Raw genomic sequence first — 17699 nt, forward strand, 5'->3', positions numbered from 1 at the left:
TGCTTCTCAAGACAGTTGCAAAAAGTGATCACATGACCTTGGAACACAGCAGTGGTCATAATTAGGAACCAACCAGTAGCCATCATAAATTTGAGTCAGCTGTCAAGCATCCAAATGTAAGTCAAAGGACCATGGGGATGCTGCAATGGTCGTAAGTGGAAAATGGTCATATATCATTTTTTTTCCAGTGCCGTTGTAACGTCAAACGGTTACTAAGCAAACTGTTGTAAGTTGAGGACTACCTATAGAGAATGATGTTTCCTGGAACCCACTGTGTGACATTCTTCACTGATAGGATCCGAAGCTCGCTCGTTCATCTGGGATAGGCAGTAATTATCATTGTGACTCTAGGACAGGGGTCGGCAACCTTAAACACTCAAAGAGCCACTTGGAGCCATTTCCCACAGAAAAGAAAACACCGGGAGCTACAAAACCCTTCCCGTGCCTGACTATTTCCTGAGCGTCCACAACATTAGCATATGGAGTTGAATTAAACATTGTTTTCTTCTGAAACTTTTCTTTTCTTGGATTTATCCATGGTTGGCCTACCGGGGGTCGAAAAGCTCAATAAATTGCATGCCAGTGGGTGTCGCACATTGGTGGTTGTGACATGTATTTTGAACAACGGGGAGCTGCAGCAGAGGGATAAAAGAGCCACATGCAGCTCCAGAGCCGCAGGTTGCTGGGCCCTCCTATAGGAGGACGCTATATTGCAGCGATGGCGAACCTTTTTTGGCTCGCGTGCCACAAGTGGGAGCGCAGGGGGGTCGTGTGGCGGCGTGCCGCACCTATAATGCAATGCGCGCCCCCCCCCCAATTTTTACATGCTTTTTTCGCCCTCCCCAGGCTCCAGAGGCTTTATAGGAGCCTGGGGAGGGCAAAAAGTGCCTCCTCCGCGCCCCCGGAGGCCCTCCGGAGGCCTCAGGGACTGTCCGGAGGCTTCCCTGCTGCCTTCGGAACGCTTAAAACGACCCTCTTAGCAAACCGGAAGTGACTTCCAGTTTGCTTGGAGGGTCGTTTTAAGCGTTCCGAAGGCTTCACAGAAGCCTCCGCACGGTCCCTGAAGCCTCCGGAGGGCCTCCGGGGGCGCGGGGGAGGCACTTTTTGCCCTCCCTAGGCTCCTATAAAGCCTCTGGAGCCTGGGGAGGACGAAAAATGGCTTTTAAGAAGGTGAACTCAGCTGGCCAGCGCCTGCATGCGCGCTGGCCAGTTGACAGGGCAGCGCCTCGTGTGCCCTGACAAATGGCTCCGCGTGCCACCATCACTGCTATATGCCAGATAGGTTCCAGACGGAGCTTGGGCCATTACCTGTAGCCCTGACCCGCGCTCGGTCAGAGGACCTAGTAGCCGCCTGGAATAGGGCGACGGCTGGGGCCTTGGACCGGGTTGCGCCTTTGCGACCTCTCCTACGGCAGCGACTCACCCGGGCACCTTGGTATACCGAGGAGCTCAGGGTGATGAAGCGCCATAGAAGACGTCTAGAGAGCAGGTGGAGGTCCTCACGCTCCGAGTCTGACCGAACACAGGTAAGAGCCTATTTACGGACCTACCTTGTGGCATTGAGAGCGGCCAAATGAAGACATTGCGCCGCTCTTATTGCGTCTGCGGATAACCGCCCTGCCGCCCTGTTTAGGGTGACCCGCTCCCTCTTGGTTCAGGAGACGCGGGGGGCACCCTTACAGGGAAGAGCAGAGGAGTTTGGAGAATATCTGCAGAACAAAGTCTCTCAGATCCGAAGCGGTTGGGCCCCCTCCAGTGGTCTGGACGGGCCGTCAACAGCGAGTCTTGTGAATCCACTCTGGGAGGAGTTTGACTCTGTTGCCCCCGAGGATTTGGACAGGCTGCGTGGACGGCTGCGATCCACCACATGTTCATTGGACCCGTGTCCCTCCTGGTTGGTACTGGCATCCTGGGAAGTGACACGAGGCTGGCTTCTGGGCCTGGTGAATGCCTCGTTGGGGGAGGGCTCCTTACCAACTGCCTTGAAAGAGGTGGTGGTGAGGCCCTTACTCAAGAGGCCTTCGCTTGACCCAATGGAGCTAGCTAATTATCGTCCAGTCTCCAACCTTCCCTTTCTAGCGAAGGTTGTTGAGAATGTGGTGGCGCAGCAATTTCCACGTCAGCTTGATGAATCCGACTATCTAGACCCACGCCAGTCCGGCTTCCGACCTGGACACAGCACAGAGACAGCCTTGGTCGCGTTGGTCGATGATCTCTGGAGGGCCAGAGATAGAGGTTATTCCTCTATCCTGGTCCTATTAGATCTCTCAGCGGCTTTTGATACCATCGACCATGGTATCCTACTGCGCCGGCTGGAGGGGATGGGAGTCGGAGGCACCGTTCTGCGGTGGTTCGGCTCCTACCTCTCCGGCCGGATGCAAAATGTGTTGACAGGGGGGCAGAGATCGACCCTGAGGCCACTCTCTTGTGGAGTGCCGCAGGGGTCCGTCCTCTCGCCCCTTCTGTTCAATGCATATGTGAAGCCGCTGGGCGAGATCATCCGTGGTTTTGGGGTTGAATACCATCTGTACGCTGACGATACTCAAATGTACATTTCAACCCCAAGCCACCCCAACGAGGCTGTTGAAGTGATGTCCCGGTGTTTGGAAGCCGTCGGGGTCTGGATGGGGGACAACAGACTCAAACTCAACCCCTCCAAGACTGAGTGGCTGTGGCTACCGGCGCCTCGGTTCAGCCAGCTGATCCCATCGCTGGCCATAGGGGGCGAACAATTGCCCCCTGTGGAACGGGCGCGCAATTTGGGCGTCCTCCTAGATGCCCGGCTGTCAATGGATGACCATGTGGCAGCCGTGGCAAGGGGGGCGTTCCACCAGGTTCGCCTGGTGCGCCAATTGCGCCCCCTTCTGGATCGGAATGCCCTACGCACAGTCACTCATGCGCTGGTGACGTCTCACCTAGACTACTGTAACGCTCTCTACATGGGGCTTCCCTTGGGATGCGCCCGGAGACTGCAGCTAGTCCAGAACGCGGCCGCATGGGTTGTCATGGGGAGCTCCAGATACTCCCATGTAACACCACTCCTGCGCGAGCTGCACTGGCTACCTGTGGTTTTTCGGGTGCGTTTCAAGGTCCTGATTACCATCTTTAAAGCGCTCCATGGCACAGGACCTAGTTACTTGCGGGATCACATCATCCCACATACATCCCTGCGGCCAATCCGCTCTCACAGGGAGGGGCTTCTCCAGGTGCCGTCCACTAGGCAATGCCAGCGGGCGGCGCCAAGGAGTAGGGCCTTCTCTGTGATGGGCCCAACCCTCTGGAATGACCTCCCCCCCGATATTAGAACCACCACAGACTTCCGCTCCTTCCGACAAAAATTGAAGACTCACCTGTTTCGATTAGCTCAGTGATTCCCAAAGTGTGCGCCGCGGCTCCCTGGGGAGCCGCGCTATCGTCATAAGGGCGCCGCGAAGCCGGGCGCCCGCTTCCCTCCCTCCTCTCGGGCTTTGGAGGGAAGCTTCTGCAAAAGCCCGGGCATGACAAGTCTCCCAGGCTGAAATTTGCCGAGCTGTACGCGCGCGCCTGTTTTCCACGGTGTGGAGCAGCAGCGAGATTCTGGGCGGCGAGCGATGATTCCGGGGGGCATCAGTGGGGGGGGGCAGGGTCCCCCTCGCGTTCCTCATCTTCCCGGATGGCCCCTGGAATCATCGCTCACCGCGCAGAATCTCACCGCTGGTGACCACAGTGTGTGTGTGTGTGAGTGAGACAGACAGACAGAGAGAGGAACAGAGAGAGGGAGTGAGGGAGGGAATCAGAGAGAGACTGACAGACAGACACACACACACACACACACACACACACACACAGAGGGGGGGAGGGAGGGAGAGAAAGATAGACAGACAGAGAGAGAGAGACACACACAGAGTGAGTGATTAAGTGAATGAGTGAGAGACAGACACACCCACATACACAGAGTGACAGAGAGAGAGGAAGGGAGGGGAGAGAGACAGAGGGAGACACACACACACACACACACACACACACACACACACACAGAGACAGAGAGAGACAGAGAGAGAGACAGAGAGGGGGAAGGAGGGAGAGAAAGATAGACAGAGACACACAGAGTGAGTGATTAAGTGAATGAGTGAGAGACAGACACACCCACACACACAGAGTGACAGAGATGGGGGAAGGAGGAGAGAGAGAGATACAGAGAGAGAGAGAGAGAGAGACAGATAGACACCCAGAGAAAATGACAGAGGGAGACAGAGAGGGAGGGAGGGAGGGAGAGAGAGACAAAGAGCCAGAGAGAGAGAGAGAAAGAAAAAGAAAAAAAAGAAAGAAAGTGGGAGAGAGAGATGAAAGAAAGAAAGAAAAACAACATATGACCACAATTGAGCCCAAAATTTTGGTTGCTAAGCAAGAGCGGCTCTCCAAATAAATTTCAATCGTGGTTTTGGCGAGATTTGGCTCAGTTGAAAAAAAAGGTTGCCCACCACTGGGCTAGTGTGGTGGTTAAGTTACTTTTCAAAAGCTATTTTTCTGATCCAAGATTTGAGAAGTTGTGCAGCGAACAACAAGCCCATCCATCCCATTAATAATTTTAAATCATTAAACGATGTTCAATAAATTGTGAATTTAAAGCTCGTGTTTAATTCATTTTTCAATTAACCTAACCTTAACGAACTAAAAAGTAGATTTCCAAATCCTTAAAAAGTCAAAAATTAAAAAAAATAGGATGTACCTATTAAGGGAGCCGCGGAAAAAATCCGAAGTGTTATGGGAGCCGCAAACTGAAAAAGATTGGGAACCTCTGGATTAGCTGGCCTGGCATAATTATAATTGTTACAACTGTTACCTCCTGGAAACATATTCTTACCTGGTTATTTTAAGGGTATGGTTTTAAATTTAACTGATTTTAGGGTTTTTAGAACCATATTTATATTCTTCTGTACAGTTCTTTTAAATTTTTAACCTCCTCCTTATGTATATTTATATCTATATTTATATTTGTATTCAGTACTTGTTATTTGTTGTGTGGACTGTACACCGCCCTGAGTCCTTTTTGGGAGAGGGGGCGGTCTAGAAATGCGAAGAATAAATAAATAAATAAATATTGGATACCAACTCTGAGAGAGTATTACTCCATCCAGAGCTAGTGATGGAAAAATTCTAGTTATAAATTCTACCGCTATTTAGTCTTGTCAAGGTTGAGCTGAGGTCAATTTTTCCCCATCCAGAACTGAAATATTTGGGCATTGGGAATGCATTTAGATGGGATCATTTTGTGACCTGGGGCAGAGATAGTAATGATACCTAACCTGATGTTAATGGGTTATGTCACCCAATAGCTTCATGTAGATCAGTGGCCCCCAATCTTTTGGTCACCAGGGATTGGTTCCACGGAGAGAGGTTTTTCCGTGGACCAGAGGAGGCGTGGTTTCACCTGCATCCCGCAGATGGAGCTTCGCCTGTTTGCGCGGATTGGCTGCTGACTTGCCACAGCCCAGTGCAGGGCCATGGCCTGGGGGTTGGGAACTGCTGATGTAGATGATAACTAGAGGTGGGATAGAGTAGAATCCTGTGAAATGGATAAGGTACTTGGAACTTGTTGGTTGTCCACTTCTACTGTATATATTTGATCAAAAATCCTGTTGAGTCCAATAAGCTTATTTTTGGGTGGAAGTTAAATATTGGATATATTTAAATCAAGGTTCTTCTTTTTTTTTAAAAAAAAAGTCATTGGTTACTAAAGTAAAATTTGGAATGGCTGTGGCCTCCTGCCCCTATGTTAGATAATAATTTAACTGTTGTCTGGCTGTGAGAAGGGGGTCAAATATTCATTAGAATTGCCTTTACTCTTAAGAGGAATCAGTATAGCAGTCCTTGGTGTGACTCCAAAGATGGAGGGGAGATCTAGGACTTGCTTGCTCAGAGCTGTGATAATTTAAATAAAAGTTAAACCATGTTAATTTTTTAAAAAATGTCCTTGACGTTGTGATTGATTTCTGGTACAATGTGGACATGTCTGTTTTGTTTCTGGCAAGTCTGGAAGTGATTACTGCTGCCGCCTTCTGAGATGCTTTGATTTTTTTACAAAATTTTAAGAAAATGAAAATAGTGGTGACAGTCAGAAAATGCTGATTCTTGATCTATTATGCATTTATTTTATTGATTGATTTGATTTGATGTTTTTATCCTGCCCTTATTACTTTGTAAGTAACTCAGGGCAGTGCACTTACATAATACTCCTTCCTTTTCCTATTTTCCCCACGAAAAAACCCTGTGAAATGGGTTGGCCCAAAGTCACCCATCCAGCTTTTATGCCTAAGGCCGGACTAGAACTCTCAGTCTCCTGGTTTCTAGGACAGCACTTTAGCCATTAGGCCAAACTGCCTCTCTAATCTTTGCATAGCAAACTGTAAAATACTGTAAATTTTCTTCTGTATAACAGCTTTTCAAACTTCCTTTTATTGCAGCTTCCAATCAAAACCAGCCAGCAGAATACTCACACCAAAGTCAGCACGGAACATAACAAGGAATGTCTCATCAACATTTCCAAGTATAAGTTCTCTCTGGTTATCAGTGGCCTCACAAATATCTTAAAAAATGTTAACAACATGGTAAGTGATGTTTTCTCATTGACTTAGTCTTCTTTTGATGTGGAGCTAGAAAATGATTTTTTTAAAGTCTACGTAGGTAAATAAATACCTATTGGGATGTTCTATCTTTAACAAGAATTGGATGCCTATTATAATTTGCAGCGCTGAGAAAATGCAATACATTAATTTCCTATCTGTAAAGTTATATGACAAAAATCCCCTCTCCCCATCAAAACAGGTTAAATACAAATCAGTTATATCCTTGGTAAAACAAGGATAAATGACATTGTTCGTGTCTCTATAATGGAACTTTACATAGAGAAAAAAGCAGAAAAAAACCCATAACGTTTAATTTTACCTAAAACATTGGCGATCTGAAGTGTATGTGATTATAGAATAAGATACAAAAATACAAAAGCAAATAGGAGAAAACATGGGGGCGGGAGAGGGGGAAAAAAAAGCAAAAAAGCCTTGACTTCTGATTCCCTCTGTTGCACTAAAATGAAACATTAACATCAAGCCTCAACTTTTTACTTTTCCATAATAATATAAACTAGCCATTTCTATAAAAAACAAAGTCTAATCAGTAAATTCAAAATCAAAGTTTCATTTCCCCCTCCATCACCTCAAGCACTAAGTCCAGAAGCTGTCTCCTTGTAGTAACAAACTACTTATATTCTTTTCTTTGGTCAAAAGAAGTCAATTTAGGCATTTCTGCCAACTCCATCACCTTCTGTAGCCATGGTGGAAAAATGGTTAAATATTTGATTCTGTAACTAGTGCTTCTTTTGGGAAAAGAACGGCTTGTGTATTGATGTGTGTCTTATTTTGTCCTCCTGTCTCTGTCCATTCCTGAGGGAAAATACTTGATTTTAACTGAAATTAGGGTCTTCTTGCTGGGAACAGTAGGTCTCTCTAGACCAGGGGTCCTCAAAATACGGCCCGTGGGCCGGATATGGCCCACCGAAGCCATTAATCCAGTCCATCAGGGACCACGAGGCTGCCCCACCCACATTGGCACACCTACCCACCAGCCCCCACCCATGTTCTGGAGGCCGAGGAGACCAAAAACAGGATGAATGGAGGCCTCAGGCGGCCAAAAATGGGTCTGTTTTAGGCCTTCCCAGCCTCAAGGGAGGGAGGGAAGGAGGGGGGGAGAGAGACGCACGTGCGCACACCACGCGCGTGCACACACACACACACACACACAGAAGTCCCTCAAACCCCCCCCCCCCCAAAGGCAGCTGCATCCCTTCACTAATCTGATATTCACCCCCAGGAGCACAACAAATTAAAGTTTAATTTGTGTGTATTGTTTAATGGACTGCTAAATTGGCCACGCCCACCCAATCACACGCCCACCTAGCCACGCCCACCCAGCCTGTCTGGCCTCCCAACAGTGTGAGGGATCGTGAATTGGCCCCCTGTTTAAAAAGGTTGAGGACCCCTGCTCTAGACATTGGCATTTAATGCTAGGGGGATAACGGCACCATGTTTTGAAAGTTATATAAAGATTTAGTGTGTGTTAGTTTGCCAGAGGATTGGAATGGGGGGGGGGGCGCATAAGAAGTTCTCGAAAAGAATTAACATTTAAGGGCTACAGGCCCATCTGTATTGTAACTTCTGTAATCTCGCATTTCCAACCCCCCCCCCCCCCCCAATTAGGTAACTTCCTGAATAACCAGAAGAATTTTATGTAAAACTCTGGCAGACAAAGATGCTAAAACAACACAAAGTTGTCATTAAGTGTACTTTTGCAGCCTGCAGAAATTGTACTTTGGGATTGATTACTGATTACTGCGTAGAGGATAGATTGTTCTTACTTTATTTTGCTCTATATTTTATCTTATTGTTTGTTACGTTTGGAGGACTTGTGACGTGTAATAAGGTTGCTCATTCAAAAGCTATAGAGCAGGGGTGTCAAACTCTTATTTCATTGAGGGCTGCATCATGGTTGTTTGACCGGGGGCGGGGGGGCTGAGGGAGGCGTGGTCAGGGTAGGTGTGGCCAGCTCGACATCACTCGTGTCGGAGGCGCCTCTGGTGGTCCAAGCGCTTTGCCAACAAAAATGGGCTCCTAAGCTCTGTTTTCAGCCATGATGGTCTCCTGGTGCCCTCCCGAGCTCCACTTTCACTGGCAGAGGCACCACGGGCCAGTCCTTGGCTGTTTCCAAGGTGGCCCTGTGGGCCAGATCTAAGCACCCATGGACCGGATCCTGCCCCGGGCCCTGAGTTTGACATCCCTGGTATAGAGGGTATCAGGGAAGTTATGTTCTTTTGGAAGTAGCATGTTGATCGAGTAGTTGACAATATAAGTCAGCTTTTTTTTAAAACCAAAAACTAAACTGATCTTGTGATGGTTTTTTTCTTTTCTTACAGAGAATATTTAGTGAAGCTGCTGAAAAGAACTTGTATCTTTCTCAGTTGATTATTTTGGATACACTGGAAAAGTGTCTTGCTGGGGTGAGTAGCCTGTTTAATTTTCTTAACAAAATATTGACACAGACACCAGTTAGCTTATGCAAGTAATGTTTATTTTATTGTTTTAGTACAGCATTGGTCAACTAGGTGCCCTCCAGATATGTTTGGCTGTGATGTCTAAAGTGCTCTCTGTGAATGCTGAGAATTGTAATTGAATTGTGGGAATTCTGAGAATTGTAGCTGAACAAATCTGGAAGTTGGTTTTAGTAACTTGCAATGTTGTTGTGTTGTTGCTTTCCTGAAGTACAAAGTTGCTTGTAAAAAGTGAGGATTTTAAAATATGGAACAAAAATCTATTACCGTATTTATTCGAGTATAACGCGCAAAATTTTGTACCAAAAAAAGGAATCAAAGTTTGGGTGCGCGTTATAAACGAGGGCTGGGGTGGGGTGGCAGTGGCGGCCGGTCCATTGAGGGCGCAGGCGAATTGTAAATTGTAAATTTCCGGACTGCAGCCTTGATCCCGGCCTCAGGCACCGCTGTGCCGTGCTCAATAGTCGCAACTCAGCTGCCTGCCGCCTTTCCCCTCCTTTGTCTCCCAGCCAGGGCGGCCCGCCGCCGAGTTGCGACTATTGCCGCCGCTGCTGCCGCCGTTCACAGGACCCGCCTCTCACCCTCTTCCTCCAGTCGGCAGGAGGAAGAGGGTGAGAGGCGGGTCCTGTGAACGGCGGCAGCAGCGGCGGCAATAGTCATGGCCGCACGTGTTCAACAACGTTTTTTTGTCAATTACAATGCTTGGTGTGAAACAAAATTTTATATCGATTTTTAATCGAAAATTAGGGGGTACGCGTTATACACGTGTGCGCGTTATACTCGAATAAATACGGGTAAATAAATAAACAAATCTGCTATATGCTTCAGCTTAGTTGTGAAGCATTGTGGATTTATTTTCAGTGTCTGTATGGCTCAGCTTTGCATGGATTTTCTTATTTCAACAGAATAGTTTTTTTCCTTTTTTCCTTTTTGTAAATTGGAAATTGATACTTCAAGCCTCTGAAATGCCCCAAGTGGATATAAAAAATTACAATTTAACTAGTATAAGAAAAACTTTGAACTGACAGAGCTCCCAGATGGTATTTGTTGTTAGTTGCAAAGTCTGACCCATGGACAACGTTCTTCCAGGCCTTCCTGTCGTCTACCATTCTCTGGAACCCATTTAAGCTCACGCCTACTACTTCAGTGACTCCATCCAGCCACCTCATTCTCTGTCCTCCCTTTCTTATTTTGCCCTCAATCTTTCCCAGCATTCGGCTCTTCTCTAGGGAGTCCTTCCTTCTCATTAGGTGGCCAAAGTACTTGAGTTTCCTCTTCAGGATCTGGTCTTCTAAACAGCAGTCAGGGTTGATCTCCTCTAGGACTGACCGGTTTTATCACCTTGCAGTCCAAGGGACTCGCAGGAGTCTTCTCCAGCACCAGAGTTCAAAGGCCTCCATTCTTTGGCGCTCAGCCTTCTTTATGGTACAACCTTCACAGCCATACATTGCAACTGGGAAAACCACAGCCTTGACTATACACACTTTTGTTGACAGGGTGATGTATCTGCTTTTTGGTATGCTGTCTAGATTTGCCATAGCAAATAGCAGATAGTATTACCAAAGTTTATTTAGATTGTAGTTGCCTGTGCTGGCAGAGCGTGATAGGCAGAGTGTGATAGGGTAGTTCTTGAATTGCAATCATTGGTTTAGCAACTGTTCTAAGTTACAATGGCACTGAAAAAAGTGAATTGTCCTCAGACATATAACTGTTGCAACATCTCCATAGTCACATGATCACAATTCAGGGTGCATGGCAACAGTCATGTATTTATGATGGTTGCAGGGTCATATGATTGCAATTTTTGATCCAATTTCCAATGAAGTCAGTGGGGGAAGCTGCATTTGATTAATAATGTCATGATTCACTTCATTGTGGCAAAAAAGTCATAAAATCGGGCATGACTTCTTAACAACTACCGTATTTTTGGAGTATAAGACGCACCGGAGTATAAGACGCACCAAGGTTTTGAAGAGGCAATTTTTTTAAAAAAGTAAGTAGGTAGATAGAGGGATACAGAGGGAGAGAAAGAGGGAGAAATACAGTAGGTAGGTAGGGAGAGAGAGAGAATAGTTAGGTAGGTAGGTAGATAAAGGGATATTTGTAGAGAGAGAAATAAAGAGAAATAGAGAGAGAGAGAAATACAGTAGGTAGGTAGGGAGAGAGAGTGTGTATGTAGGTAGATAGATAGGTAGAGGGATAGAGAGAGAGAAATAGAATGAGATAGAGAGAGAGAAATAAAGTAGATAGGTAGGGAGAGAGAGTAGGTATGTTGGTAGGTAGAGGGATATATATAGAGAGAGGGAGAGAAATACAGTAGATAGAGAGTGAGTGAGAGAGAGAGTAGGTAGGTTGGTAGGTAGAGGAAGAGAGAGAGAAATACAGTAGGTAGGTAGGGAGAGAGAGTAGGTAGGTAGGTAAGTAGATGTTTCCAGGTGTATTTATCCATGTGCTGGAGAAGGAAATCACTGACAATCTGCAGCACCTAAGACTTTGTTTCTGCTGGCACAGCACTTGATCAATGTAATTCTCATCAATCAGTTAAAGAGCTTTCCAAAAGGAAAAAAAAAAGTGTTTGCACTCTGCAAACCTCCCAAAAATGGCCCGTTTTTGTGAAAAACGGGCCATTTTTGGGAGGTTTGCAGAGTGCAAAAACTTTTTTTGTGAAAAACGGGCCTGTTTTTTTAAAAAGAGGCATGAATAGCCTGGGGGGGGGCAAAAACGAGCAAAAACTGGCCTGTTTTTCACAAAAACAGGCCCGTTTTTTGTCAAAAAAATTGCATGCATAGCCTTATGGAGGCTTATAGAGTGCTGCTGGGGACTGGGGGAGCAAAAAATGGTCCATTTTCTGCTCATTTCTGCCCTCCCCAGCACCCAGGAGCTCTGTGAAAGCCTCCATGAGGGTATGCACGGCCATTTTGGTGAAGTGGGCGGGGCTTTGGGAGGCAAAAAAATGCTGTATTCAGTGTATAAGACGCACCCAGATTTTCAGCCTCTTTTTTGAGGAAAAAGGGTGCGTCTTATACTCTGAAAAATACGGTACTATACTTAGCAATGGAAATTCCAGACCCAATACTGATCGTAAATTGAGGTCCATTATACTGTAGTAACATATTAGGAGCCCTCCAGTTTATTGACTACAAAATAAGTTTAGTGTTCCCCTTTGACTTTCTGCTTTTATTTTGGGTTGATTCAGTTCTGCATTATAATCATGAAACATCTGTCCCATTGCTAAAGATGACTTTTGCAGGTGGTTCTTAGTTTATATTTCTTTGGCTTGTTAAGCTTCCAGAGGGAATGTCATTTTGTACTTTCTGGGGGGTGGAGGTTGGGAATGCCAATTTTTATTTGGTTCAGTTCTGGGAGACAGTCAGCTCTCACTCCCACCCTTGTTACTTTGGGAGTGTCACTCATCAGTTAGTGTCTTGTGTGAAGCAGAACTGTAAAGCTAAACCTGGGCTTCGTGAAATTGAAGAATATATGTTTATTCCTGAAGGTTTCCTCAATGCAGTTCCAAGTTTAATGTAATCAGATCTTCCATAAGCTGCCTGTGATTCTCCACAAAGGGTTTTGAAAGATTGATTTTCAGACCATGGCAGACAAAAGACTTGGGTTATTTGACACTTATATAAACAACGTTCTATATTACCTCTTTCTGATCTCATTGTATATGTTGGACACAACTTCCCATCGTTCCCTTGTGAAGTGAATTCTAGCCTGACACATCTGGAGCATTCATATTTGGGAAAATGTCTTCCCAGTGGTTTGTGAATATTTCAGATAAGGAAGGAAAACCAAGATGAGGCACAGAAGAGAACAGTTGCAGAGAGGCTGAGCCTATCACTAATGATCCTTATTGCTTTGCTGCCAAAAATCCAGAATCTGAACCCAAGCCTCATCTATCCACCTTACAGGAACTTTACCATCTTCATAAATAACAAGTAGGGACGGATATGTGGGTTGGCATGGCTGCATATCAAAGCATGTGGAGTAAGTTGGTCCAATTGAGTATATTTGCACATTGACTAAATTGGCAATAAGAATCAGGTGACCTATATTGGTTCTGTTCTGATAGTCTAGAGGTGGCGGTCTCCAAACCTGGCAACTTTAAGGCTTGTGGACTTCAACTCCCAGAATTCCTCAGCCAGAATACTGGGAATTGAAGTTTATAAGTCTTAAAGTTGCCAAGGTTGGACATCCCTGGTCTAGAGTCTCTTCCTGGGGGGCGGTAGGCTCTGCTTTCTGCTCTTTCTTTACCATCAGGTGGCTGCTAAGCTGCACTGTATCCTGATGGCTGCTTCCAGCCTTAGGAGGCCAACTATTTTGACACTAAGGAGACCCTGGAAGAATTCATTGTTTCCCACAGATACAGAAAACAAATCCTTCTGTTTGTTTATTGGAAGCCCATTAGCTGAACATTTAGGTATAGAATTTTATATTGAATCCTAGATAGATTTCATTGGCCAGGAACAACCAAGGAGGTCAGCCAATATTGTTGGACTTCTTGTGAATGACAACTACTTAGAAGAACAAAAGCCACAGCTGTGTTAATTACAGAAAATCAAGAAAAGAAAAGAAAAAGCAAACCAAAATGCAATATTATTTAAACTGAAAGGATGACTATAGCATATATACAGATAGTCCTCAAATTCCAACCATTTGTTTAGTGACTGGAGTTACAGTGGGAAAAGTGACTTATGACCGCTGCAACATCCCCATGGTCATGTGGGCATGGGCAGGGTGGGCGTGGCTACCTTGACATCACTCGTGTTGGGGTGCCTGTGGAGGCCCGAATGTTCTGCCAGCAAAAACGGGCTCCTGAGCTCCGTTTTCAACTGCGACGGCCTCCTGCAACCCTGTGCCAATGAAAACGGAGCTCCATTTTTGCTGCCAGAGGCACCGAGGGCTGATTCTTCACTGTTTCCAGAGTAGCCCCGTGGGCCGGGTCTAAGCACCCTGCAGGCCGGATTCGGCCCATGGGCCTTGAGTTTGACACCCCTGATTTATAGAATACCTCTTAACGCTCACCGCAAGGAGCGAGAGAATAATGGACAAAGTTAGAATATTTAAGGAGAATGTGGTTAAAATCAGAAATGCATGTTAGGGGGAAGTGGGAAGTGTTTGATAAAGTTGTATTAGCAGTCTTGGCAGATATGAAAGACTACCAGATGAGAGACTGCTGTGCTGCCTCGGAGGCTTTTATTATAGGAAAAGCTTAACAAATTTATCTAAATTAACTTATTAAGTCTCAGTGCTATACTTATATTAATGTCTATACTTACACCTATGAACAATTCTGTTCTCCATAGTGAGGGGGAGGAGTATCCAGGATGGGTTGACCTTGTCTTCTCTTGATTGGGCTGAGTCAGATGAGCTCTTTAGGCCACGCCCTGGTCACCAGGTACCACCCCAGTTATCGACTCAGCCCTCAACTGGGCTGTTGTGCCATCCAGGAACTCATGAGAATCCTAAGGAAAAAAACTAGAGACCTTTTAAAAGAAGCACAAAACGGCCTGAGTGAGTATCTGAGCTCCCCGAGCGGAGGAAATTTTTTGCCAAAAGCCCCCTTGGGGGCGGCAAGCAGCCCAGGCATCTGAATGAGACAAGTATCACTCAGAAAAGGAATTATGCCGGGCAAGCAAGGAGCAGAGGGCACGAGCCTGCCAAAGAGGCTCACAGAAAGCCCAAGCTCATGACCAAGGCTTCAGCCACTGTTTAGTCATCGTCAAGTTGGCCTCTCTTGCTATAGGACAGCGATGGCGAAACCTTTTTTGGCTCGCGTGCCATAAGTGGGGGTAGCGCAGGGGGGTCATGTGTGAGCATGCCGCACCCATAATGCAATGCGCGACCCCCAGGGGCTCCCCCCATTTTTACATGCTTTTTTCGCCCTCCCCAGGCTCCAAAGGCTTTATAGGAGCCTGGGGAGGGCAAAAACAGACTCCCCCGCACGCCCTCTGGAGGCGTCAGGGAAGCCTCCGGACGGTCCCTGAAGCCTTCGGAGAGGTCAAAACGATCCTCCAATCAAACCTGAAGTGACTTCCGGTTTGCTCGGAGGGTCTTTTTAAGCGGAAGTTGATGGGCTCTGCTTCACTTTTCAACTCATCTGCTGCAGACATCCTGAAGACCATATGTTTGCTCTTCCCTCACTGTCAGTTGGTTATTTAGTTTCACTTTATCCTATAAACTACAGAGTCCTCACTTCCCCTCCTTTTGCTTTCCCTTTCCTTTTCCTTTTCCCTTTCCCTTCCCTTTTCCCTTTCCCCTTTCTTCCCTTTTCCCTTCCCCTCCTTTTGCTTTCCCTATCCCCAGGAGTGAAATCCACTTATCTTTGCTACTGGTTTGGTAGCAATGTGAGCTCGTGCATGCATTCGCTCACATGCGCCACCTCCGTGCATGTGCAGAACATTCCGCGCATGTGCAGAGCATCAAAAAAGGACATGAGGTCCAGGTGGGTGGGCGGAGCCTGCTACCAAGCACACCTGAAAAGTTAAGCAAACAGTGAGGGGGGGGGTAATCCGCTGTGCGACGAGAGCTACATTAGCTAGAAAGCAGTAGCTAATATAAATACTGTGTCACAGCTGATCGTCCGAAAAACCGGTTCGCCCAAACCGGTGTTTGGGTGAACAGGTAGCATTTTTACAACCAGTTGGGGCAAACCAGTCCAAACCGGCAGCATTTCACCCCTGCCTTTCTCCTTCCTTTTCCCCTTCCCTTCCCCTTTCTTCCCTTTCCATTTTTTCCCCTTTTCCCTTTCCTCTTCTCCTCTTGCTCTCTTTCTCTCTCTCCCACACACAACATTTTCCTTTTATAATTGGAAACCAGGTATGGTTCACTGCTCTTTGGCTGTCCTTGAACCTCCAGGGGAAAAAAGAAACGGAAGGAAACACTCCTGCCGGCCACTGCCAGCTTTTCCTTCCACACTACTTAATGACTCACTCAAGTACAGTATGATGTTGCAAAAGCCCAAATTTGAATACTTGTTTTTGTGTTTGGATGCGTCAGTGGAGCTAACTAACCACACCACACACTGACCGCTTTGACACAGCAACTCTGGTAAAAGCAAAGGTGGTGGACTTTGTATTTACACACATAATAACTGGTGTACTAATAGCAGAGTTGCTTGTGCCCACTGTTCTGCAGATGTGGAATTCTTAGCTGTCATTTGTCGGCCATTTTATTTACCTAGAGAGATTTCTGTTATAGTTATCACTGCTGTCTATATTCCACCTGATGCAAATGTTAGCGCAGCGCTCTCTAAGTTGCATGACGCCATCGAGAGGCAGCAGCCAACTTACCCTGAGGGTGCTTTTATTGTGGCTGGGGATTTTAATCAAGCCAGTCTAAAAGTCTGTTCTCCATAGGTTTGTGCAGTATGTGCAGTGTACCACCAGAGGTAAGAATACTCTAGACCAGTGGTGGGCAACCTTTTTTTTCAACTGAGCCAAATCTCGCCAAAACCACGATTGAAATTTATTTTGAGAGCCACATTTTTAAAACCGAAAATACATAGGATGGTACACTGTTTTTAGTTTCAATAAGTTTTTATTGAGAATATTCGGCATGCAAGTATCCACATAGGTCGGGAGGATACAAATAACACAACTAATAAAACAAAAACTTTAGAACGATATTATTTATCGATAACGTTAAATTCCGTAAAATTTGCCTTACAATGTAGAGAAAATTACATCCTGACAATGACTGACAAAGTCACAACCACTAATGTGAACATTGGCCTTGCATTTCCTTGGATAGTTTGAGTAAGTCAGGTTTGTATGTTGTTGTTTTTAATTTCATCTCTCTCTCCCACTTTCTTTCTTTTTTTCTTTTTCTTTCTCTCTCTGGCTCTTTGTCTCTCTCTCCCTCCCTCCCCCATCTCTGTCACTCTCTGTGTGTGTGTGTCTGTCTGTCTCTCACTCACTCTGTGTGTGTGTGTGTCTGTCTCTGTCTCTCCCTCTGTCCTATGACTGCAGAATGCTGCAAAATACCATAAATGCAGGCCAGTTGTTGAGTGTTTCAAATGTGATTGGAACACTCAACAAGGTGACCACAGTGTGTGTGTGTGTGAGTGAGACAGACAGACAGACAGAGAGAGGAACAGAGAGAGGGAGTGAGAGAGGGAATCAGAGAGAGACTGACAGAGTCTGACAGAATCAGAGAGGTACTTTTAACTACCTGGCAGCGGTGTTTTGCCTTGAGGGGCTCCTCAGAACATCCCAAGACTTTGGAGGGAAGCTTACAGCCCGGAGCAGGAGCAAAGCCCCTTTCCCAACTGGCCCTTCCTCCCTTGGAACGCTTCGGAGGGAAGCTTCTGCAAAAGCCCGGGCGAGTGACAACAAGTTCACGCCGTTACGAAGTCTCCGAGGCTGTAATTTCCTGAGCTGTGCGCATGCGCCTATTTTCCATGGCGTAGAGCAGTGGCGAGATTCTGCGCGGCGAGCGATGATTCCCGGGGCCATCCGGGAAGATGAGGAACGTGAGGAGGGACCCTGCCCCCCCACTGATGGCCTCCGGAATCATCGCTCGCCGCTGCTCCACGCCGTGGAAAACAGGCGCGTGCGCACAGCTCAGAAAATTACAGCCTCGGAGACTTCGTAATGGCGGGAACTTGTCACTCGCC

General features: G+C 46.5%; 1 protein-coding gene across 2 annotated transcripts in view; it reads left to right on the forward strand.

Moving 5' to 3' along the window:
- Window positions 1-17699, forward strand: part of NF1 (neurofibromin 1) — a 287036-nt gene that overhangs the window by 21745 nt on the left and 247592 nt on the right. For both annotated transcript variants that reach the window (XM_081945323.1, XM_081945324.1), the window contains exons 2-3: window positions 6444-6587; window positions 8945-9028. In XM_081945323.1, the coding sequence (XP_081801449.1) occupies window positions 6444-6587; window positions 8945-9028 (228 nt within the window). The remainder of the gene's footprint in view (window positions 1-6443; window positions 6588-8944; window positions 9029-17699) is intronic.

Source organism: Natrix helvetica, assembly GCF_964273705.1.
Source record: "Natrix helvetica genome assembly, chromosome: 2".
Classification (NCBI taxonomy): domain Eukaryota; kingdom Metazoa; phylum Chordata; class Lepidosauria; order Squamata; family Natricidae; genus Natrix; species Natrix helvetica.